The following is a 24,087-nucleotide window of genomic DNA, read 5'->3' as shown; positions in this document are numbered from 1 at the left end:
GATATTTAGCGCTCTTTGATTATTCTGTGCATTTGATGGTGCTACATAGCCTTCCCGGTTTAGTGCCTTCTTTTGATAATTACTTACTTACTTGGTTCATGTTGTGTTTGCAAGGGTTTTGTTTGTTTGCTTTAAGAATTTAAATTTTGCCCTGGTAGGCATTGGCTTCCTAGTGTTTGGTTATTAACAGAGGTGTGAGTGCTAGAAAGGACGCTTTATCACCGTGCTCTTTGCGTCTTTTTTTTTTTTTTTTTTTTTTTTACGGGGGTTTGAGGTGGCAATATCTTGTTCCCTAGCTTTATTGTTTTTTTTCTAACTCTATGCTTTAGTTTAGGGCCGTCTTTCAACAGAGATCCAGAGTAAGTGGTCCTGTTAAAAAAGTAAAGCCCATAGAAAGAAACCCTGTTTCCACTTTTGCTAAAGGCAATTCTGTAAACAAGGTTTTTTTCATGCTTCTCTTGCCGCGCCAGTTTCTGGTTTCATTGCTGTATACCCGGAAAGGTTTTAGAGCGTTCTTCTACTCCCCGAGCCCGGCCTGGAACCAGGCATGACGAAGAAAAGGCGGCCCTCATCGCTGCAACCACTTTAGTTGGGGTTCCACCCTATGGCGTAGCCATTGTAGTGACGTTTAACCGAGCACCAGCCTCTGCCGTCGTCGTCGATTCTGTCTTGATACCTTTGCCCTTTATTTCGGCGAATCGTTGGGTCGTAGCAGCATCCTGTTGTACCGGTTCCTGTTACCAGTCTTCGGACAAATCCAATCCATCTCGTAGTCAACCCCAAAGACACATTACACAATTTTAACATGCTGTTCATTCAAAATAGGAATTTTCTCAAATATAAATTAAGTTATTAGCATACTGTGCATATTTAGTCATTGGTTAGATTAGGTATTTATATGCCGTTAGTGATTATTTGTATTTGTAGTGCTCAACGACTGTGGCTGGATGGTCTCGCTTCATGCAGGTCAGTGTTCAATCCCCGACCATCCAAGTGACTGGGCACCATTCCTTTCCCCACTCCTCCCTTATCCAACCACTTGGGCTGGACGGTAGAGCGACGGTCTCGCTTCATGCAGATAGGCGTTCAATCCCCAACCGTCCAAGTGACTGGGCACCATTCCTTTCCCCACTCCTCCCTTATCCAACCACTTGGGCTGGACGGTAGAGCGACGGTCTCGCTTCATGCAGGTCAGTGTTCAATCCCAACCATATAGTCGTAATGGCTTGGTACTTTCCCTTGATAATTCATTCATTCCTTCCTTCCCCCCCATCCCGTCCCAAATTATCCTGACCCCCGCCCCCTTGAAAGTGCTATATAGTCATCATAGCTTGGCGCTTTCTCATGATCATTCCATTCCATTGTATTTGTAATACGTGGGTGAAGTTTTTACAGCGTTGTGGTTCGAAAAGAAAGTAGTCAGCGAAGCACTTATTTGAGAAGACTTAGAACGTCATTAGCCGAGTTGTGTGTAAACAGGGTGGGGGGGGGGGGGGGTATTGGCAGGTGCATGGAATGTACCTTGGCCTTTGTTGCGCCTTTCGCTTGTTGCATGTTGTGTTGGCTCCTGCTTTAAGCAAATGCTCCACTATCGTAAAGTGTCCATTCCAGAGAGTGTGAGGGAGAGAGGAAGGTGAGGGTGGGAGAGAGGGAGGGTGGTGGGAGAGGAAGGGAGGGAGGGTGGTGGGAGAGGAAGGGAGGGAGGAGGAGAGGGGGAGGGTAAATAAACTATAATTTACACAGATATAACAGTGTTGCATCAAATGAATAAATCCACAAGGGCCGTGAAGGGCCACAAGGGCTTTCGTCCGGTCCGAAAGCATCCCAGACGCTGCCTTAATCGACTGAGCTACGATATGGTCAAAATAATTGAAACCAGAAGTTTTACTGAACTTGGATCCTGCAGCCTCTCAAACACAAACCAGGGTTTTACACAATTCCCCCCATGCACTCAAGCTATGTCAATAGGCCTATTGGTTTGTGTCTCGGAGAGGCTGCAGGATCTAAGTCAGTTCAGTAGAACTAATGGTTTCAAATCTTTTGACCATGTCGTAGTTCAGCCGATTAAGGCAGCGTCTGGGATGCTCTCCGGCGTAGGTAAGAATCCTCGTCACGGCCCTTGTGGATTTGTTCAAACAACAATTTATTTAGCTGTTTACCTTCTGCCATTCCCTTGCAGAGTAATGCCTCCTTATTTTGCTCGGCTTAATTAAATATTGCTGTTTATTATTGTTGGTTCAGGGTATCAAGACCCCAGAACTTCGAACACTTGATAAAAATTTGGTTTGAAAACGCCATGGTTTATCCTCTATATTGCTCAAGTAGTTGAGGGACTAACGACCCAGTGACAGCAGGTACCTGTGTGCTCGTTGGAGACGATGGTTGTTCAGAACCTTTTTTCTGGGGAGTCCACCAGTGGACCTTTGCAGTCGCACATCTCGCGTCGTAATACATAACTTTTTCTCTCAACCTGGGATACAGTTGATCTTTGAGACAACTCTCGCCTGTTGTGATTTGCAAATTGACTACCACCGATGTTACGCTGGTGCATACAATCACAGGTTGTTGCAAGTTAAGTGACCCTAATCCGTACATTACCATAGGCACTGACTTCAAACACGGTTTTACACTTAAATGCAAGGACTCTGCTAAATCTTTTAACAACGTTGACATTGCAACGCCAGCGTTTACTTCCAAGCGAACTTCCTATTAATTCACCCCTTTTGGCTTCATTGTATTCGGTGAAAGATAAAGTATTTTCAGTCTGCCATCCTCACCCCCCAGCTTCTTCAGTCTTCTTACCTTCCTCGTCTGCCTTGACCCCTTAAAAATTTCGTTTTTTTTTTCTTGTTCTGCATTCCCAGGCCCTATCCTCTGCATAGCATTACTATTTGTTTTAGTCTCCACACTTTTTCATGTGCCCTTTTTCGTTACAATACTTGTGCACAATCTTTTTAAATCTGCCGTTTAAACTAGTGTGCTTATACCCGGAATGTTTACAAGCCACCTGGCCCTGTATAATTTCTTGAGTATTAGATTTCTAACTCATGAGGGCTCTTTTGAGGTTAAAAATATTTTAACATTCTCTATGATGACATAGATAGTAAATGCAAACTTTCCGCAACGAGGTTAGTGGAAAAAAAAGAACTGTTATAAACAACTGGTCAGTCACCCAGTAATCAAAGTGCTCGAAAGTTGCAGTTGTTAGGTAACGCACGCAAGGTTTCCTGCTGCTCTTTAGTTCTCTTCTTGAAAACTATCAAACTTCTATGATATGAAGGTTTCACCATATAACGGCGTTTAGGCAGAGTAATCAGGTCTTTTAAGAGTTCGTGTGTGGTAAGTGTGGCATGCCCATATTTCCCTGGATACACTACTGCTGTAGTCAATGAAGGTAAGAGTACCGATTTCTTGTTTACAACCTCTTGAATCCTATAATGCTCAAAATTTGTCTCCAGCATGCTCGGCGACAGCTTCAAGATATTGGCTGCACCAAAAGATTCCATTTTGACTTGGTGGGAGTCCGGCTCTGGCAGCCGTGGAGTGAGGATGTCTTGCCGACCCTCCCTGGTTGTTGAGGTTGATTGGCAATTTGGTCGCCAGGTGGTGTGAGCGTCTCTGCCCTCAGTTTCTTGCTGCGTGTTGACGTGGCGGTTCTGACATGGGAGGCCATCTTCCCCCCGTTGTGAATGTGAACTCAGTGAGCCTTGAGTTCACTAGCAAGGCTGGATATCTGGACATCGAGATGGTTGTGTGACATGCTTCGTGTTCCGGTGGAGCCTATCTACGGTGTTGAGCTTGTTACAGCCCACCGGGTTGTTATCAAGTTCGCGAGGGAGGAGGAGTATCAGGAATTCCTCCGTCGGTACGAGGGGCGTACGATGCCGTTGCCGAGTGATGCCGGCTCTGTGGCGATTTCGGATCGTAGTGGTGCCCTGACTTGTGTCAGTGTTCATGGGGGCGCCCCTGGAGTTCCCTGAAGACCTCCTCTGGCGTTACTTCGGGAGGTATGGTGCTGTTGTCAGTGTGCGGGTGAACACGCTCTCCTCGGGGAGGTATGCTGGGAGGCGGACGGACATTCGTACCTTGGGTATGCGCCTGCGGTCGGATATACCGTCTTCTGTCCGGCTGATGGGTTACTACGTCCAGGTGTATTATGCTTGGCAGCTCCGTACCTGTTTCCGGTGTGGCCTGTTGGGGAGTCAGGCTGCCGGGTGATCTGAGGCCCCAGCTGCTCCTGTCAACTTGTTCCGGGAAGAGGATTTCCCGCCTTTCCCTCTGGAGGAGGATTCCGGGGATGAGGAGGTGGCAGTCCCATTAGCTGCTGCGTCTCCCCCTGCGTCGCCCGACATGCCTCCGGTTGTTGCTGTCCCTCCTCCGGGTATTGCTGTGCCATTGGATGGTCTCCCTGCTCCTGTCACTGTCCCCGCTGCTCCTGTCACTGTCCCCGCTGCTCCTGTCACTGTCCCCGCTGCTCCCGTTGGCCTTTCTGGTGCTCACTGTGAGGCGTCGCTGTCTTCTCCCTCGTATTCGGCTGCTGTGCCTGGCCCTGTGTCCTTGCCTCGGGTCCCGGCTGTGCTGGGTGCTGGGGTGGCGGCGGAGCCTCCTGTTGTGTGTGGCCCAGTTCCCCCTGTGGTAGAGGCTGCTGCCGTTCTACGTCGGGCGTCGGTTCGTCCGGCTAGTGGTACCAGTGTTTCTGGGTCCGCTTCACGCTCTGACGATATCTGGACGGAGCCCAAACGTTCCCGGCGTTCGTCTTTTGCCTGGGCCAATGTTGGGAATTTCAGTGACTGTGAGTCTTTGGGTGTTGACGGTGTAGATCCGGATATGTCGCTGTCTTCGCAGTTAGTAGTGGCGGAGGTTCATGTGCCTGCTGGGGCCAGTGTCTCGGACGTGCCTTCGGTTCATTCTCCGCCAGGCGACTCTCTGCAGTGGAGGGTGGTGGCTTCCACTGCCAGGGATGGTGTGGATCCTGGTGCTGGGCGTGGCCTGGTATAGTGACATTACGGAAGGATTCACGCCGACCTGTGAGGGTGCGCGTTGGGAAACCAGGGGACGTGTTGCCGGCGTCTGTGATGCCATCGGGTCAGCGATTGCGGAGTTGATGCTGGCTGGCGACCCAGAGAACTTTCATGCAACCCGTTCTCGCAAATTCGTAAAGTCAATATTGACTTATTAACTACGTGCATAGGTGATATACTAAACATAATAGATACCCTTAAAAAGATTCATAGAAAACACCGACCTTACCTAACCTTGTTAGTATCTTAAGATAAGCATCTTATTGCTTCGTAATTACAATTATTACTTAACCTATACCTATTATAGGTTAGGTAATAATTGTAATTACGAAGCAATAAGATGCTTATCTTAAGATACTAACAAGGTTAGGTAAGGTCGGTGTTTTCTATGAATCTTTTTAAGGGTATCTATTATGTTAAGTATGTCACATATGCACATATTTAATAAGTCAATATTGACTTATTAAATTTGCGAGAACGGGTTGCTTTCATGGTGGGCAGGTTCCCTGCATGTGGGGACGAGTGGCGGTTACTCGCCTCGTCAGTACTACCATCTGGGTCCCATGTTTGCGGGTGTTTGTTGCCAGGGTTCCAGATTTTATGGCTTCCCCGGTGGATGGCTGGTGGATGCACTGGGAAGCGTTTAATGTGCAGTTCCTGTGGGCCTGTTTTCCGGGAAAGTATGTCCACTGATTTCCTGTTTGTGCTTTATGTAGTGATGTATGCCCCTCTGGCTGTTTGCTTGCCCTACTGTGTTTTTGTTTTTGTTCATGAGTTTGTTCTGTGTTGTTACTATGTCCTGTGTGTTATTTTGTGCCTTACATGTAGTAGTAGTATTATGATTTTCTTGTTATGTTTCATGTTGTGCTTTGTCGGCCCTTCCGGCCGGTGCTTCCGTCTGATTTGTTATCATATGTTACTATGTTTTTGTTTTCTTGTCATTATTTGCTTGATATGATTGCTTGTTTTCTAATTTGTGTTATGATCTTGTCTTGATGTAATGCTGTGTTATGTTGTTTTATTGTATTTATTGTCTTTAACTTGCATGCTTGCATGTAAAAGTAAAAATAAAAAAAATAAAAATAATTGACTTGGAATGAAGCGGCTTGGCTACACCCAACGTGAACACAATTTTGTTGTCTATAGGTCTTCCTGCTGGTTCACATGATGTACTATTGTGGCTTGGTGCTCCTCCCATCCGCCCAGCTTTAACCCTGGTCGCCACTTACGTTCAAGGCAGGAGGAGGAACATGTTTAATCCACATGTTTATTGTAAACAAAAGCCATGCTCACAGGTATAAATTTCATGTCAACATTAAAGTAGAAGAAAACAAAACGGCATCTAAACTCTTGTGAACCTCTAATCTCATTATTAGAATCCTAGGTAGTACATAATCCCACAAAATGCTTTGTCCTAACATTAGTTTACTTCTTTATACTGGGAACGATAAAAACATTATTTGCTTAGTTACTATATTTTTCGTAGATTTAAATTTCAGGTGGCCCATCGCCACTTCTGCTTGGTTCCATCTTGTGTTTGCAAGGGTTTTGTTTGTTTGCTTTAAAAACATTCATTTTGCCCAGGTAGGTATAGGCTTGCCAGTGTTTGGTTCTTAACTGAGGTGTAAGTGCTAGAAAGGTAGTTTCATCACCTCTGTGTCTTGGCATCTGATTTTGGGAGCATTGATGTGGCAATAGCTTGTTCCCAAGCATTATTGAACTTCCCCAACTCTTTGCTTTGGCTCAGAGCCGCCTTTCAACAAAGGTCCAGAGTAAGTGGTCCTGCTACAAAGGTCAAGCCTTTAGAAAGAAACCTTGTTTCCACTTTGCATAAGGCAATTTTGTACAAGAGGTCTTCAGTCCAGCTTCACTTGCCTCACCAGTTTCTGGGTTTCGTCGTTGTATACCTGAAGAGGATTTCAAGAGTTCTCCTACTTCCCGAGCCCAGCCTGGAGCCAGGCTCAACTGTGTGTAGTCATCGCTGCATCAGCTTTAGTTGCGGTTCCATCCTATAACGTAGCCTTCGTAGCGACGTCCAACAGAGCGCCAGCCTCTGCCTTCATCGTTGTCGATTCTGTCTTGATACCATTGCCCTCTATTTTGGCGAATCGTTGGATCGTAGCTGCATTCCAGTTGTACCGTTTCCTATTGTACAAGTTCATTAGGAAAAGTCCACGTTTTCTTCTGTGTTCTTTCTGCTGTGTAGTTTTATCATCCATTTCCTAGAGAGCTGCGCAAAGATCTCTCGCAATATGGCCTCTATTGCTTCCCTCTGGTTCTCTCTCAGGTTCTGCCTGTGCTGTGTTGGGCAATCTCTCAACCCTGTCCTCGGACCAATTACCAATTCCATTCCATGCAGCGTTCGACCCCCAAAGTCGCATTTAACAATTTTAACATGCTGTTCATTGAAAACAGGAATTTTCTCGAATATAAATTTATATTATATTAGCATACTGGATGGTAGAGCGACGGTCTTGCTTCATGCAGGTCAGTGTTTAATCCCCGACGGTCCAAGTGGTTGGGCACCATGCATTCCTCCCCCCCCCCCTCATGTCCCATCCCAAACCATTATCCTGATCTCTTCAAAGTGCTAAATAGTTGTAATGACTTTGCACGTTCTCCTGATCATTCCATTCCATTGTATTTGTAGTAACTTTTACCAACCCATCCTCAGATCACAACCCGTCTTCGACTAGTCAATTACATCCAGTGGTTGACCCCACAGATGCATTCATAATTTTTTTACATATTGTCCATTCATAACGGGAATTTTCTCATATAAATTATTATAATACTTTACATATTGTGTATATATATTGGCATAGGTTAGGATAGATGTTTAGGTTCTGTTGGTGATTATTTGTATTTGTAGTACATGGGTGAAGTATTTAAAGCGTTGTAGTTCGAACAAAATTAGTCGGTGAAGCACTAGTTCTGGAAGTGTTCCGACGTCATCAGTCATGTGTAAAGTTTTAAATTCATAAGCAGGGGGGTGGTCGGGTGCATGGAATGGACTTTGTGTCTTTGGAGGACGGGCTGCCTATGCCGATGCCTGCTAGTGAGTCCCCCTCTACCAGTGAACCGAGGTGGGGTGGGTGGGTAAACGACCCTGTTGTTTTTTTCCTCTTTTTATTTGGCAAAACACAAATACACCAATAGAAAAACAGTATCAATCACATTGTTTGTGTTTCTTGCCTTGACAAACATTAGAACAGGAAAAACACACACAAGTCGTACAAAACACAAATTGGTAACATAAACATAGGTAACAATGAAAGTCAGAAAAAACACACCAGAGCACTATAGACCAACAAGAACCAGGCAAGAAACACATGGAAAAAATAACCCCTAGCTCACAGCACATCAAAACAAAAAGAAATAAACCAACACAAAACAAGGAACACAGTTAATCATCCTCATATTTATCCGGATATAGACGCCGCTGGTACTTCTTCATATATGCATCCCACCGAGCCCACAATTCCGCAGACGCGTTAACGTGACTACGTGATGATCCCGACTTCATGCATGGACCTCACGGTCCATGCATGAAGCCGGGATCATCCAGCTCGACACCCTCCACCACGGGGGCGTAAATCACTGGAAGAGGCCGCACAGAGCTCTTTGATACAGACGGTGGAACCACATGGGACTGAAGCACAGGAGCCGGCCCGACACAGGGCAGAGTTGCAAGTGATACAAATCACAAAGGGCGATGGTGCAGGGGCCGACACCACAGGGGGCGGAGTATTAAAGGACGGCTGAGCAGAGGGCAGCTGCGCAGCGATCGGCACCACCGAGGGCAGATGTGAGGAAAGGCACAGGCATGGACGCCAGAGGCACGAGGGCCGCCGGAGCAGAATCTTTAAGAACCAGCACCAAGTCCCTACCCCCCTCCCGCAACCTCGGCCGGTGCCACAACCTCTTAACATGGGGAATCAGCAACCGGGGATGTAGAGGCAGCCGGAGAAGATACAGGACCAGGCTACAATCCCACCACAGGACCCATCACCGCTGCAACACGACCCACAGGAGCCGCATGCACTTCAATAACGTCACCCACAATTCATCCACAGAAGACGAACTTCTGGAGTCCCAAAAACCCGGACGTCGACCCAGGCCTCACCACGAGGCACACACATTCAAAGCTCGCCACGAACGCTTGGACACAGGTCGCAGGTCGTCGGAACTCTCACCCCCACCAGGAGGCACCGTAGCAGAACCTCTGGTCAGCTGTGCAACTCCGCGCAGCGCACGATCACTCAACATCGCAGCCTCATCAACCTGGGGAACAGGACCAAGACCACACACCCCAGGAGAGATCACAGCGTGCACGTCGACACGAGCTGAAGAGACAGCACAGGCCAGGGCGCAGCCTCGATATCCGGGGGCACGAGACCCCACACCACAGGAAAGACAACTGGAGATTTGACTGGAGAAGAGGCAAGCAGGGGTAGCTGAGGTGCGGGAGCCGGGAATGCACTAACTACCACCCTGACACCTACAGCTACATAGAGGCTGGCATCAGAGACCGACAACGGGGTACCAGACGACTGGGAAGTATCACTCGCCACAGCAGCACTGTCCGACAGGTCTGGAACTGCCAACGGGGAAAGTCTTTCTCCCTGAAGAGGTTCACAGGCTCGACCTGGCTCGCATCGTAACCTGCAGCCTGATGGCCTGTGAGTCCACGCAGGAAGCGAGTCTGGGGCTTACCCTCAAAGAATATGCGTACCATGATCCCCAGAAGAGAGATGAAGGGATGTGGTCCTTCAAGCGCAGCGCCACAGTGCGGGTCCCATTCGGGATACCCTTCCACAACCCCGAGGAGACTGCATTCATCCGGACATTAAAGACCCGTCCATACCAGGAAAAGTGGCGCTGGAGAAGAGAATCTGGGAACTCAAAGGGAGCACCATGAACAGCCACATAGGTAGTCGCACTGCACCTGTCCGACAATTCCACCGAACCACCACCCTCAGGCAGAGTAAACGTCCTTCCGTCGTATCGGCTAACAAAGTCCCGATACATAGCCATGGAGCAGAATTTTACAACAGCTCGATGCCCAGATAAAAGTTGAACGCAGCACACAGACACCGCATCCACCAGAAACATATATATTATCACACCTCAACTGCCGGGTAAGACGCTGGGCCAGTAAATTCTAGTTCAGTGGTATCCCTCTGCTTCACAGAAGGGATGGGGGGGCCACCATCCCTCCAGCCACCACGGCCCCCAAGGATCCGATCACAAACACAAACTACCACGGGTCGGCAAACTAGGAGCTCACAGGCATTAAGTCCGCCTCTGCCCAGAGCTAGGCGAGCACTCTCACCCTGTTGCTAGTGGTCGCACAAGGCAAGATTTGGTTTTCTTCTTCTTGAGAGTAGGTACAGTTTGCATGAAGGGTGTACCCCACTGATGACTGCACCAGGACAGATGTTGGAAGACACGTTGACGTTTAGGAGGAGAAGAAAGTCAAAAGTGTTAGTTGCGTCGGGCCATAGATAGAGGAGTGGCGACGAAAACAGAGGTGGGTGATAGAGGGAGACTCGCCGCACCGTAAGGCGGGATGACGAGTTCACGGCGGCAGCTGATCCACGCAAGGCATAGTGTTGTGCATAAGACGTCTAATAATAATTCTCCGGAAACTTGTATACCGAAAAGCGCAAGCAGTATGCGTCCCAGATCACCCACGTGTCGGGACACGTGGCCACAAGGCAGTGCCTTTAGCCGAGACACCCTATCCGGCACCCTATAAACAAACTCCTTCACCCGTGACACCCAGACAGTGGATGAGCACCAAGGGATCAGAAGCACTCGGGCATCCCGATAAGGGTCCAACACCGGACCCTCGCAGATCACGGCCCCAGCAGTCGGGACTAGGCTCCCCCCAGATCAGGGCAACAAAGAAGGGGGAACCGCAGGGGATGCAGGCGCGGCATCGACCCCACCACTGGACACAGGAGTCGAGGCCCCCAGGCGCACATCCTTCCACAACACCACGACGAGGTCCCGATCATCTGGTACAACCCCTCCCCCTCCCCCCCCACTGCAGGGATCCAACAGCAGGAGACGCAGGAGGAGGAGGAGGAGGTGGGGGGGGGGCACAGGTAGCAACTTCACATCCACACAGGCCACACCCGCACCATCCGAAGAGTCAACAGAGGCCACATCACCCACACTGTCCACATCATCCAGGGAAACGGCCTTAGAATACTGACGTGCACGCTTCTGCAAAGGGATGGAAGTAGCAGAACTACAGTTGCTAACACACACACACACACACACACACACACACACACACACACACACACACACACACACACACACACACACACACACACACACACACACACACAGAGGCACGGCAGGCACCTCCCCTTGCCGAAGCCCTCCCCCCCTCCAAAACAGCATAACCCGCGTCCCCGGGAGCCGGTACCACATCCACAGGCAGGGGCGGGACATGGACCTCCACTGGGACATCCTGCACTACACGCAGCGCAGGCGACGGCCCGACACCCCCACACACCGGCTCAACAAACCCAGGGGCCACAGCAGTTACCAGATGCGCCGCACAGGCCATAGAACCCACCTCAACTTGCGGAGCAGCAGACAGGCAATTAGGTGCCTCGGGCACAGTACCCACTCCACCCTCAGAACCGTCCGAACGCAACATGGGCAGAAAATCCTCCGCATGAAAAACATGCACCCTACCAGTCGCTCCCACGTCGCACGCTGCAGCAAGATGACCCTCGTGACCACACCTATAACAGGTGTGTGGTTGCCCCCTATACAGGCAGCGGAGCGTGTAACCCAACACGGACATCGACGACGGTACACTACATTTCAGCGACATCGTCAGGGTGCGGGAGCCGTCCAGCATACCAACACAGTGCCCGGCAAGGACCTTGTTCCAAACCACCACCAGCAGGGCAAACCAGCAATCACCCAACGTAAACACTAGCCAGGAGCGGAGAGACCTCAGGAATGTCTGACCTGGCCGGTGGTCACCACGCAACTCCCCGATTTGGTTTTAATACTGTAGGTCTGTGACCTCTCCTTGAGGCTTCTGCTTTTTCGTGCCCCCATGCTCCCAAGATGATGTATCAACCTGAACTCGGGGTGACGGAGGTTAATAGGCTGCTAGATGTTGGGCGGTATCCAGACAGTAAGCGGTGACTGGGGCTGCGTCTCCGCCTTTCGTGGTGCGTGTGTGTTCGTTTTGCTTGTTTCTAATATGGATGGTTGTGTGTATTGGTGGTGTGTTTTGTATTTCAGGTCAGGGATTGGTTATTTATCTTGTAATTTGTTTTGCTGTGACTTTTTCCTTTTGTAGTGTTCCTTGATGGGCTGTTTTGTGTAATCATGTTTTGTTTCCTTGTATTGTTGGTGGTAACGGCCTCATTGTGTTTGGTGGCCTTTGTGTGTAATTATTTTTCACTATTAGTGATGTGTGTTGCCATGTTCCCTTACCTATATTTTTTGTTCTTTAGTGTCCTTTTTGTGCCCATAAGTATCTTGTTCGGCGGATGTGGTATGGTACCATCACTATTTTGTAAACCTTTTGCTTCGTTCTGTGTTTGTGTATTTGTGTACAATTCGGTTGCTAAGCTGTCCTTTTCTTTTATTTGTATGTATTCTATGGTTTAAATAATAAAGGCAAAAAAGTATTTAACCAACTCCCACTATCTATAATTGGGTCTAACTAATAACAAATGGATGATACTTATCCTGAACTGGAACAGAACCAATGTTGTCTTCTGCTAACGGATGTAATTGTGGCTTAAGCTTTCGTTGAGGATATAACAATGCAGTATGTATCAAGATTCACCGTCGTTGTCAAGCTTAAAGCCCTCTGAACCAGTATGGCCAGACCTCCCTTCTCACTCTCGTCGTCATCGTTAATGCCGGAGTTATTAAATTGGAAATTGGGCCGTTTAATTAAAATCATTACAGATTCTGAACTGAATATCTTGATTAGTTTAATACATAGTGTTTGATTTCATCTCCACATTTTAACTGACCAACGAGGCTTAAGGAAATAATTGTTACTCAATCTTCGTGGTGACGTGAAGGTGGCTGACGTCACACGTTACGTCACCCCAGTAATATTATTATAACTCATAATTTAATAACAGGAATAAACCTCATAATTCAATTTAAGCCGTAATAATTCGTCTTATAAGCTTAACAGAGGACGATTCCTCATAGCGGTATATTATTAGAAGTATTTATTTAGTAGTAATTGTTAAGGAATATTTCTCATAAATAGTGACAATTTCGGAAATGGATAATTGGAAAATTTCGGAATTAACGTGTTCATATTTTAACTGAATTATTAAGCTGAATGGCGTAAAAACTTTCTCCAAAAAGTGAAGCATACTTATATATAAATTAGTAAATAAATTTAGCAAATTATGGTTGGGATAATATGCATAGACTGCTTAATTGTAGAATATGTAATTTATCAACAGACAACGGCAAAAAAATACAATATACTTTCGTAGGATAAGGAAAAGTGAAGTAGCTATTTTATGCTAATTATGTATTTATTGAACAAATCCACAAGGGCCGTGAGGAGGATTCGAACCTACGTCAGAGAGCATCCCAGACGCTGCCTTAATAGACTGATTCGTAGGTTCGAATCCTTGTCACGGCCCTTGTGGATTTGTTCATTGATGCATCACGCTATTGTGATTTGTATGCTATGTATTTATTAGTTAATTCAGAGGCAGTATTCCTCACATTTAATTTAAAAACTGTTTTGGAAATCATTGTACGATGAAACCCTTAATTGCTTGTATTCAAGCTTTCCAAGAGTCGCATTCTTGTTATATCATATTTTACTTATGTAATGCCCATGGGTTCTGTTACAACCGTCTTGGAAGTGTTAAATGTTTAAAGTTAGGATTAGTATTACAGGTCAGTTTGATCGATTTAGTGCACTTGAGAGTATAGGCACTTGATATTTAATGCTCCAGGATGTAAGGGTGCTGAATGCTGTCTGAGATTAGAACTTTAATTGCCTATTTCTTATGAGTAATTGAATCATAGGGTTTGTGTAGTAGATCCCCAGACGCAGATTCCATTGGCGACGAATTTTGTTTGGTAGGTACTTGCACCTTGTTTACAAATATATTTTAAAAGGGTGTCTTGTTGTTTTCAGGTGTGAGGGAGGTCTAGGTCTTGTCCACCGTCAACCTCCTGCTAATGCAACACGAAGGTCTCCAGGTAGTGTCCACCATACCTGTATTGCCAGCGCTGATAACTTCTCTCATGAAAACAATCCAGTTATAATCATTTAAAATATATGCACTATTGTTTCATATCAAAGGATAGGAGGTTGAACATTCGCAACTGCCCTTTTTAATAGTGCAGCGATATTCGCTGTTAAAATTGTTATAAATTGTAAAGTTTGTTTGTTTGTTTAACTTGTTAATTATCCCACTTTAACCATACAATAAAACTTGACAAAGTAGGCCCCCTCCATGTCCGGCTCGTTGATACCGTGTGGGGGCTTGGTGGGCGGCTGCTGCGGTGTGATGCTCCATGGGACAATCCTCCGTCCTTTTGTGGCCTTGTACTCCTGCTGCTGCCCTCACTAATTTTGCTGGACATCTTTTCCTTTTGTTTCCTTCCCCCCCCCCCCCCCCTCTTCTCCTTTCTACTTGTCATTTCCTACTGACCTTTGTGTCTGTTTTGATCATTCTTTTGGCCTTCTTTTGTTTTGATGCCTGGGTGTTTGATGAGGCATACTCTTGTACCCATAGAACTGTAGTACCCAACGTCGAGAGCGAGGGGAACCTTTTACTGTTAATCCTTCTTTCGTCACTGAACCCGATATCGACGGACTGATAGTTCTTAACCCTTAAACTGCGCATGGCATATATATACGCCATGAGTAACATGTCCCACCGTGCGCATGGCGTATATATATGCCAAAGGGTGCCAGGCACAATTCAAATGTCCCGCGGTGTAAAGGGGTCACCCATACCGTAGCCAGGGGCGATTGTAAACAGACGCTATCTTGAAAAAAAATCTAGAGCAGGCCTCCTTTGTTTCACAGGCCTTAGTGGCCAGACACCATGGTGAGCGCATCACGACCCAGCGTGCGACCTCGCTCAGCGCACCACGTCACACAGTCTTTGACCGAAGACAGAATTGCAGATGAATTGTTCAAGGACGTTGACGAATCTGATATTGACGACTCTGATATAGATGAAAAATATACACAGCCTGAAGAAATAGAAACAGATAGGGTGAACATGTTGGTGCCACGAAAGTGAGGATGTCACATGAGTTACCCGCTACTACTCAACACCACTCAACATCACCTCGCGCCCAAGCACGTCGTTCATCTGTTCCATTGCACGTTTATGATATGATCGAGTCTGAAACAAGTGAATCTTTCTCAGGTTTTGGTTATGAAGAATCGGAGAATAGTTTTACCCCGGCTGCTAGTACCAGTACAAGTTTCGCCGCATCAGCTGCCTGCCCAGCCAAGCGCCGCAGCATGGAACAATATGGTGACTGAGGAACAAATTCCCTCATGTTCCAAATCTTTTTCCTCGTCTACCCTTCTTGCCCCTACTGTTGCAATGCCTGCTTCAGCTCCTGGTCCCCGGACTCCTCGCCGTGGTGCAGCTAATGGCTCTCGGAAGGCAGCAGGTTTGTTTGTGTGGAGTGATGGGGAAGATTTTGTTCCACAAATTCCTGACTTTGACAACAGAGATGTAGGAATTACAGATCTTTTCCCTGATACTGGTGACGAAATGTGTAAAATGGACTTCTTTACTGCATATTTCGACGAGCCGCTCATGGAACACGTTGTTCACGAAACGAACAGACTTGCGGCCGATCTCATTGAAGGTGAGGCAGTATCAGAATTTTCACGATTACAGCGTTGGAAAGAGACAACTGTTGGTGAACTGTGTGTGTTTCGCAATTTGCATGTTGATGAAACATTGTGTGAAACACGTAATTTCAGATTATTGGACCAAAGACAATGCTGTTCCAACACCATTGTTCGGGAAATATATGTCCCGAGACAGATTTCTGTTGATCCTACGGTGCTTTCATTTTGCAAATAATGCAGACGAGACACAGGATGATAGGCTTTGGAGGGTGAGGCACGTGCTAAATGACCTGATTGGAGAGTTCCGAGATTACTACGTACCAGCTCAGAAGCTGGTTATTGATGAATCGCTTGTGCTTTTCATAGGACGTGCTGCCTTCATGCAGTATATTCCCTCATAACGTCACCGATTTGGACTGAAATTCTTTGTGCTCTGTGACTGCGAATCAGGAATGGTGTTACACATGATACTTTATTCAGCCACAAATGTAGATATTCCTGCTAATGACGAACTTCACTTCAGGTAGTGTAGTGAAGGCACTGCTTGTACCATATCTGAACAAGGTCCACATATTGTACACAACTATTATACCAGTCCCTTGCTAACGAAATTCTTGCTTGATAATAAGACTAGAGTGTGGCACAGTAAAGCCAAAACGAAATGCCTGTGTTTGACACTGCTATGCAAGTAGGTGATTGCGAGGTAAGAAAAAGTGGTGCAATGCTTTCAGTGCGGTGGACAGACAGACGTGAAGTGAACATGTTGACCACCGTTCACCCTGGTACAATGGTGGACAGTGGCAGGGTGAACAGAATAACAAAGCAAATAATATATAAGCCAGATTGTGTGATGGACTACAACATCAACATGCGTTTAGTTGATAAATGTGACATGATGGTGGATGCTGTAGTGTGTGTACGGAAAACAGTGAAGTGGACAAAGAAAATGATTTTCCACCTTATTGACGTAACAATGCTGAACAGTTACATGTTTCTTGTGAAAACGGGTAGAAAACCATATTTCCGTTCGTTTAGTTTTCAAGTTGTGAAACAGTTACTAGGTAAATTTGGCGAGGACACACCTGGCATACAAAGGCCCATTCGAGACCCAATATTGAACCATGCTCCTGCACCCAGGCTCGCTTACAGGGAGGCCTTTCTGATACACCAAATCAAGAAATTACCATCAACTGGAGCTCGTGCAGCAGGCCAGCTTCGGTGTGTTGTGTGTTCCAAGACCAAATTGAGGCCACAGAAACGTAAATTGGTGTTAACATGGTGCGAAGCATGTGCCGTCCCTCTGTGCCATATCGACTGTTTTGCACACTATCACAGTCTCCAGGACTACTAAATGTGTAATTCTTGGGTAAATAAATGTATATATCACGTTAATTTTTGTTTATATTGAAAAAACAAAATACATTGAATATTTCCTGTAAATTATACCATTTTGGTGGGCATACTTGTGACACTAATATGTGAGCGCCTAGTGAGTTTATACCATTTTTATTATAATACAATGTCTAGTGGTAATAATTGGAACAATACTATCGAAAAAAATTTGTGTAAAATGACCCAAGATTACTGTAAATAATTCCGCGAAAATATATTCGCGGCAACTCGGGCCGCCTGAGCGCCTGTGAGTGACGGCTGCCTGACGCAGCACCCTTGAGCGCTCACGTTCTGTGACGTCATCGGCCAACTTGTTGCCTCAATTGTGTCATTGGTATGTACAATAGATTTTTTTTATTATTTTTCCCGTGCTCAGGGGACACAAATTAACATGTTTAGAAGACGAAAAAAAAAAATTTTTTTTTTTTTTTTCTTGCGCACAGGAGTGTAAATGTCCCCAGGACCCCTAAGCAGTGGAAGGGTTAAGGTGGCGTTTCTGGGGGCGTATACTCACGACGCACCCCTGGGGGGGCCCGGCATGATCGGCGATAGCTTCTTGTAGGGTGCCCTGCCTCTAATTGTGGCTCCATGTTGGGTGTGTGGGCATTTTCATGAATGAAAGTTACCTCTCGTTTTTATGTCGGTTAATGTTTCTCTAGTACACTGTCAGGCTCGTGGGGTGGGCGACCAAGCCCCCGAGTTGGACTGTATTGGAAGACTGGTCTCTGTATCCCCGGCTGCGTTGGGCCCCGACCATGCTCCTCCTTTGACCCTCCTGACTACTCCCTTCAGCTCTCCTCCCTCCTCTGTGGTTGGGTCGAACCCCAAGCCCCCAGTGGTGACCACCTCATCCTTTGGCACGGCTCAGTCTCTGTGACTACTGCACCTTTTAACCCCTCTCTCTCTCTCTCTCTCTGGGGGGTTCTCAACGCCGTCCTCGACACGGCCGCACTCTCTCGATTCCTTCCCGTACTGATGCTTATCAAGCCTTGTTTGGTCTCGCTTCGTGGGGCCAAATACTTTGATCTCCTCCCTCTTGATTCTGTGCCTCGTGACGATTTCTCCCTCCATAGGCACCTTGTTGATTCCGTAGATGCCTCTGTTACTTTTCACCCCCACCCGTCTCGGTACATGTGTCATTGCTGCTCCTTCTCAGGATGCAGCCTCCCGCTTGGCTACCTTGTCCTGCCTTGGCGAGACCCCTGTTCGGGTCTCCAAGAATGCTCGGTTAGTGCCGAGTGCTGGAATAGTGCCAGTGTAAGCAATATTCTCCTCCCACCATATGTTGCTACCAGGGTTTGGAATCTCTAGGACAGCCACGAAGATATTCGTCATATCCTCGATGCCCAAGGCCATTCTGTCCTTCAGGTAGACTCGTTTACTCGTCCCCGTCAACCCCTTTGGGTTGTCAAGGTGAAGGGACCTACCTCTGATGGTAGGACCCTTTTGCCCTGTCATTCTTGCTGGTGTCAGGTGCTCAGTTCAGGAGCACATTTCCTCTCCTCGCTCTGTAATAAGTGCTGGAAGTTTGGGCATGGTGCCCTCCGCTGCTCTGGTACTGTCTGTGTCCTCCGTGTGGGGGCGAAGGTCACTCTAAGTCGGAGTGCACTTCTTCCCAGGATTGCTGTCTCAATTGCGGTGGGGCCCACCCTACCTTCTCCCGTGCGTGTATACATTATAAGCTTGAGGCAGCCATCCTCACCTTGAAGCACCGGGAGCGTTTGTCTTTTCCTTAAGGCGAGACGCCAGGTTCGCCGTCTCCCGCCTTATGTTAATGTCTCTTATGCTCGCGTGTTGCGCTCTTCCTCTCTTCGTCCTTCCCACCTTCCTCAGATTTAAAACCGTTTCCAGGCCTTGGACCCTGACATGCCCACTGCCCCCTCCTCTGTTCCTTTGAGTTCTGTCCCGAAGGGTCCCCCTCCTGGTCCTCTGTCTGGGGTTTCCCCTTCTTTCTACCCGGTCTGTCATGTCTCCTGTGTCTTCTTCCTCGTCTCCCTCCGATCCTCCTTCCAATAGTTCTCCACCGTCTATTGGCTCTCCACGCCGCTTGTCCACACGGGCTGATATCCATCGCTCTCCCAACGGCCGCCGTGTATGCTCTTGTTCTGCTTCTCCTTTTGAGACGCTGGAATCCGTTGCCAGTACATAGTTTGAGACACCTACCTTCCCTTTGAGTCAGAAGCGTAAGCATGGCTCCTCTCCTTCCTCCTCCCCAGTGGGTAAAAATGCTTCGCTTTCTTCCTCGCCCTCTACCTCGGACACTCTTGCTCCGTCCCCTCCCGTTTCAGTAGTTACGCCCTTTGTTCCTGCTATTTAAGTCTCTTTGGCCCCACTTCCCTCTCGGTTGGTGCCCTTGCTGAGGTGCATCCCCTTGTTTCTGCTGCTGTCATTGACCCTCGGTTATCCCCACCTTTTCCTCCTCCGGACCCTACTCGTCTGCCCCTGGTCGGTCCTCTAGCTCCCTTCCCTCCTTCTTTACTGAGTTTACCCATGCCCCCTAACCCTGATTTCGCTGACCTTGATCGTGATCCTGCGCTTCTTTATCGTGCTGTATTCCCTTTTCACCTTTGTTTCTTCGTTGTTCTCTGTTGCTGTCTTTTCTCTTCACGTCGATGTCTATTCTTCAATGTAACATTCGTGATTATTACGCCAATTTCCTTGAACTTCAACTTCTGATTTCGCGGTTTTCGCCCCTTTGTGTCTGTCTTCATGAGCCGATGCTTGGTGCTCGTCCTGGGTGCTTTCGTGGCTATTCCTTTCTCTCCCCCCCCCCCCTAGCTGTTGCTGGGGTTCCTAACTCTTCTGCTCTCTTGAATAGCTCTGATGTTCCCTTTGTCCCCTTACTTTTTCCTTCGCCTCTCCATTATTCTGCTGTTTGTATCTTTGTGAGGAAATGGTACACCGTTTGTTCCCTTTATCTCCCCGTGAGTGTCCCGCTTTCTCTTCCCGATCTGACACATCTACTGGACTCCTTGCAGGAGCCTGTGCTCCTGCTAGGTTATTTCAGTTGTCATTCTCTTTGGGGGTGATGTTCTGACGAACAACCGGGGTCGCCTTCGTGAGCCGTTTATCCTCTCTTCTTCCCTGTCTCTTCTGAATTTTAGTGAGCCCACGCATTTGGACTCTCAGACTTGCACCCTTTCCTGTCTTGATCTTTCTCTTTGCTCGTCTTCTCTTTACTTAGATTTCACGTGGCGGGTTCTTGGTTACCTCCATGTCAGTGACCATTTCCCCATCCTTGTTACCTTTTTCTCTTCTCACTCTTCCATCTCCTTCCCTAGTTGGCAGTTTAAGGCGGACTGGAACCTATTTACCCTCAGCGCTGCTGCTCTCTGACCTCTCCCTCGCTCTCTTCTCCTCCTTTCATGACACCGTTTTCGACGCTGCCCTCCACTCTATTCCTCGCTCTTCCTCTCGGGGACCACGGAAGTGCATTCCATGGTGGAATACAGACTGCTCGGGCTGTCCACTGTAAGCGTGCAGCCTGGAAGAGACACCGCCGCCGACAGACGGCCGATTCTTTTCTTTTATTTCGAAAGGTGAGTGCGGTGGCCCGTAGGGCCATCTGTACACCTAAACGTGAATGCTGGGCATCTTATGTCTCCACCATTACATCCGAAACTCCTCTGCCGCAGATCTGGAAGCGTATCTGCAAGATAGCGAGTGAGTTCTTTCCCAATGTCTCGCCGGTCCTACACCTCCATGGTACTCTTGTGGCGGACCCGTTGCATGTCGCTAACAAACTGGGTTCTCACTTTTCTTCTGTTAGCTCTGGTTTTCATCTTCCCCAATCTTTTTTTCCTTCGTAAACCTTCCCTTGAATCTCGTCCTTTAGATTTCTGCACTCATTTTCGACTTCCCTATAAAGATCCCTTCTCTCTCTCTCTCTCTCTCTCTCTCTCTGAACTTCGGTCTGCCCTGGCCCTCTGCGGTTCTACGTTGGTGGGCTCCGATGGCATTCATTATGAGATGCTTCGCCATCTCCCTCCGTGCACTTCTCGGTATTTACCGAGTCTGTATAATCGGATCTGGGAGTCGTCGTCAGTCCCTGAGGAGTGGCTCGATGCCGTTGTCCTCCCTGTTCGCAAACGAGGGTCTCTCGGAACATCCCCTTAAGGACTTTCGCGCTATTGCCCTCACAAGCTGGGTCTGCAAACTCTCTGAACGTATGGTTAACGTTCGTCTGATGTGATTCTTGGAACACCATCACCACCTCTCCCCTTCTGCTGCGGCACTTGCGGAAACCAAATTGAGGACAGATGTCCTGGTGAACTTGGAGGTCTATATTCGTACTGCTTTTGCTGCGAAGACCTCCGTTGTTGCCGTCCGTTTTGGCCTTGAAAAAGGCTTACGACACCTTGTCGATAACATATTCTATCCCAACTTCATTCTTATGGCCTTCGTGGTCATCTCTCTCTCTCTCTCTCTCTCTCTCTCTCTCTCTCTCTCTCTCTCTCTGCAGCGTCCTTACTCGTCGTTCCTTTCGGGTGAGGCTTGGTACCGCACTCTCTGCCTCTTGTCAGTAATACGAAGGTGTACCCCAGGGTAGTGTTCTGAGCATTACTCTTTCTGGTTGCCCTCTATGGTCTTCTTTCCTCTCTTCCTTCAGACGTCTTCTCCGGTGTCTATGTCGACGATCTTACCCTTTGCTGTCATGGTGAGGATTTGCCTCTCCTTCAACGCCGTCTTCAGCTTGCGATTGATGCCGTGTCGTCTTGGGCCACTGATCATAGCTTCAGGTTCTCTACCTCTAAGACTTCTGCTATGATTTTTACTCTGACGCGTGTTGTTCTTCGTCCTTTGTCGCTTTATGGTCACCTCATTGTGTACAAGGATTCCGCTAAGCTTTTATGGTTGATTTTTGACACGTTTGTTTTCGGTGCCCCATATCTCTTACCTCCGTGTTGAATGCTCTAAGGCCCTTACCCTCCTTCGCGTATTGTCCCATACTTATTGGGTAGCGGAGAGTCGCACTCTACTTGCTTGCTTGATTTGAATTGTTAGGAGTGTGCGGGATTGCTCTAGTACTCACCCGCAAAATGTTTCGGGCGCTTTGAGATTGTTCTTCTCATGGGCCTTCGGAGCCCTGATGGTTCCGTGCTTTCTAGCCGGGAGGGCGTTCTGCTTTACGCGCGGCGGGAGTTGGAGGCGCTCTATGGGGAGGTGCGTGGGGATAGTGTACTCGCGGGTTCCTTTTTGGACTGGTGCTACCCCGGTTTGTCAAGGGCAGTGTGTGCCCGGTTGGTGCAGTATGTTTCAATGGTGGAGCGCCTGGAGGTGGTTCGGTCGTTTCGTTCAGGAAGAGGGCCAGGTGCGGATGGCCTGGCCATTGAGTTCTATCTTACCTTTTGGGATGTGTTTGGGGAGGTCCTTTTGGAGGTGGTGCTCTATCTGATTACCTTTGTGACGGAATCGTGCGGCTGCTCCCGAAGCCGGGTGATTTGAAGTCGTTTTCGAATTGGAGGCCTATTACACTTTTGAATGTCGACTATAAAATTCGGTAAGGTTTTAGTGCGTCGTTCTCGCGCCGTTGTCGCGTCGTCGTTGCGTCGGTGGTCTTTGTGGAACCGTTTTGTGGTGTGCCTGGCCGTGCCCTGGTGCATTGCAATGTTATATTTTGTGACGTGCTTCTCTATACGTCCAAGTATCGGCTTTCAGCGGCTATGATCAGCTTGGACTGGTCGAAAGCCTTCGATCGGGTGTCTTTTGAGTTTGTTTTTAGTGCTTTGGAGCGGTTTGGGTTTCCGGTGGTGTTTGTGGGTTGGGTCCGTTTGCTATATGGCCGGAGTCGCAGTCGCGTTTGTGTGAATGGATTTTTTTAGTTCCTTTTTTCCTATTCGCCATTCCGTTTGTCAGGGTGTCCCATGTCCATGCTTTTGTATGTGATTTTTCAGGAACCTCTCTTTCAAGCGGTGAAAACGTGTTCCTTGATTGTCTCCTCGTCTGCCGTCCGGTCTTCGGCTACCCATTTGCGGGTATGCTAACGACACACTTCTGTTCGTAGTTTCGGTGGGTTCTGTCGGTGTTGTCCAGGAAGTTCTCCTGCAGTTTGAGTTGACCACGGGGGCCGTCCTTAATCAGCCGAAGTCGGGGTTGATGGCAATCGGTGCGTGGGCCTCACGCCTGGTGTGGGACGAGTCATGGTTTCCTGTGGTCTCGTAGATTCGGGTTCTTGGAGTTACTTGGTTTGCCTTCTATGACCGCTCCTTGGAGTGGAATTAGGGTGCTGTCTCTTGGTCGGTTGGGGTTGCGGTTGGCCTCTTGTCGCATCGTCCGTTGATGATTTGTCAGCGGAGGCTGCTTGTTGCATGTAAAATCTTGTCCTGTGTATGGTTTGTGGTTCGGTGTTTCCCATTGGATCGTCGGAGAGCCTTTTCGTGTAAGGCTGTATATGTGGTGGTGTTGCCCCGGGTGCTGCCCCGAGTGGAGGGCTTATTCCCGTGTTGGGATTGGGGTGGTATCTGGTCTTGTTTGGGGGCGGAGGTTCTTAGCATTTCACGCTGCTGAGGCGCCGTTCCGGTTTCTGCATTTGTCGCTGGCAACGAATGAGGGGTTGTGTATGCTTGGCTTGCATAATTCTGAGGCGTGTGTCCACTGTGGCTTAAGTGAATCTCAGGTTCATTTATTTTATTTTTGTGTTCGGTTGCAGGGGTTGGTTACCTGGTTTCGGGATGTCCTGGAGGTGTTTTGTGGTCCGGATTATCGAGGTTTTGTTTTGCGGTTTTTGTTTATTTTTCCAAATTCGAGGCGGGTGCATAATACGTTGTGTTTTGATTGCAGATTGTGTGTCGTGTGTGGGTGGAAAGGCGGGAGGGT

At 48.0% G+C, this 24,087-nt stretch overlaps 1 protein-coding gene across 7 annotated transcripts in view; it reads left to right on the top strand.

Annotated features, from left to right (window-relative positions):
• LOC138353075 (heat shock protein 75 kDa, mitochondrial-like) overlaps window positions 1-24,087 on the top strand; it is a 194,666-nt gene that overhangs the window by 105,235 nt on the left and 65,344 nt on the right. For all 7 annotated transcript variants that reach the window (XM_069305720.1, XM_069305721.1, XM_069305717.1 and 4 more), the window contains exon 2: window positions 14,191-14,255. In XM_069305720.1, the coding sequence (XP_069161821.1) occupies window positions 14,191-14,255 (65 nt within the window). The remainder of the gene's footprint in view (window positions 1-14,190; window positions 14,256-24,087) is intronic.

The sequence above is a fragment of the Procambarus clarkii genome, chromosome 56, assembly GCF_040958095.1.
Source record: "Procambarus clarkii isolate CNS0578487 chromosome 56, FALCON_Pclarkii_2.0, whole genome shotgun sequence".
In the NCBI taxonomy this organism is placed as follows: Eukaryota; Metazoa; Arthropoda; class Malacostraca; order Decapoda; family Cambaridae; genus Procambarus; species Procambarus clarkii.
Note: the sequence above shows the minus strand (reverse complement) of the source record. Positions and strands in the feature narration are given on the sequence as shown.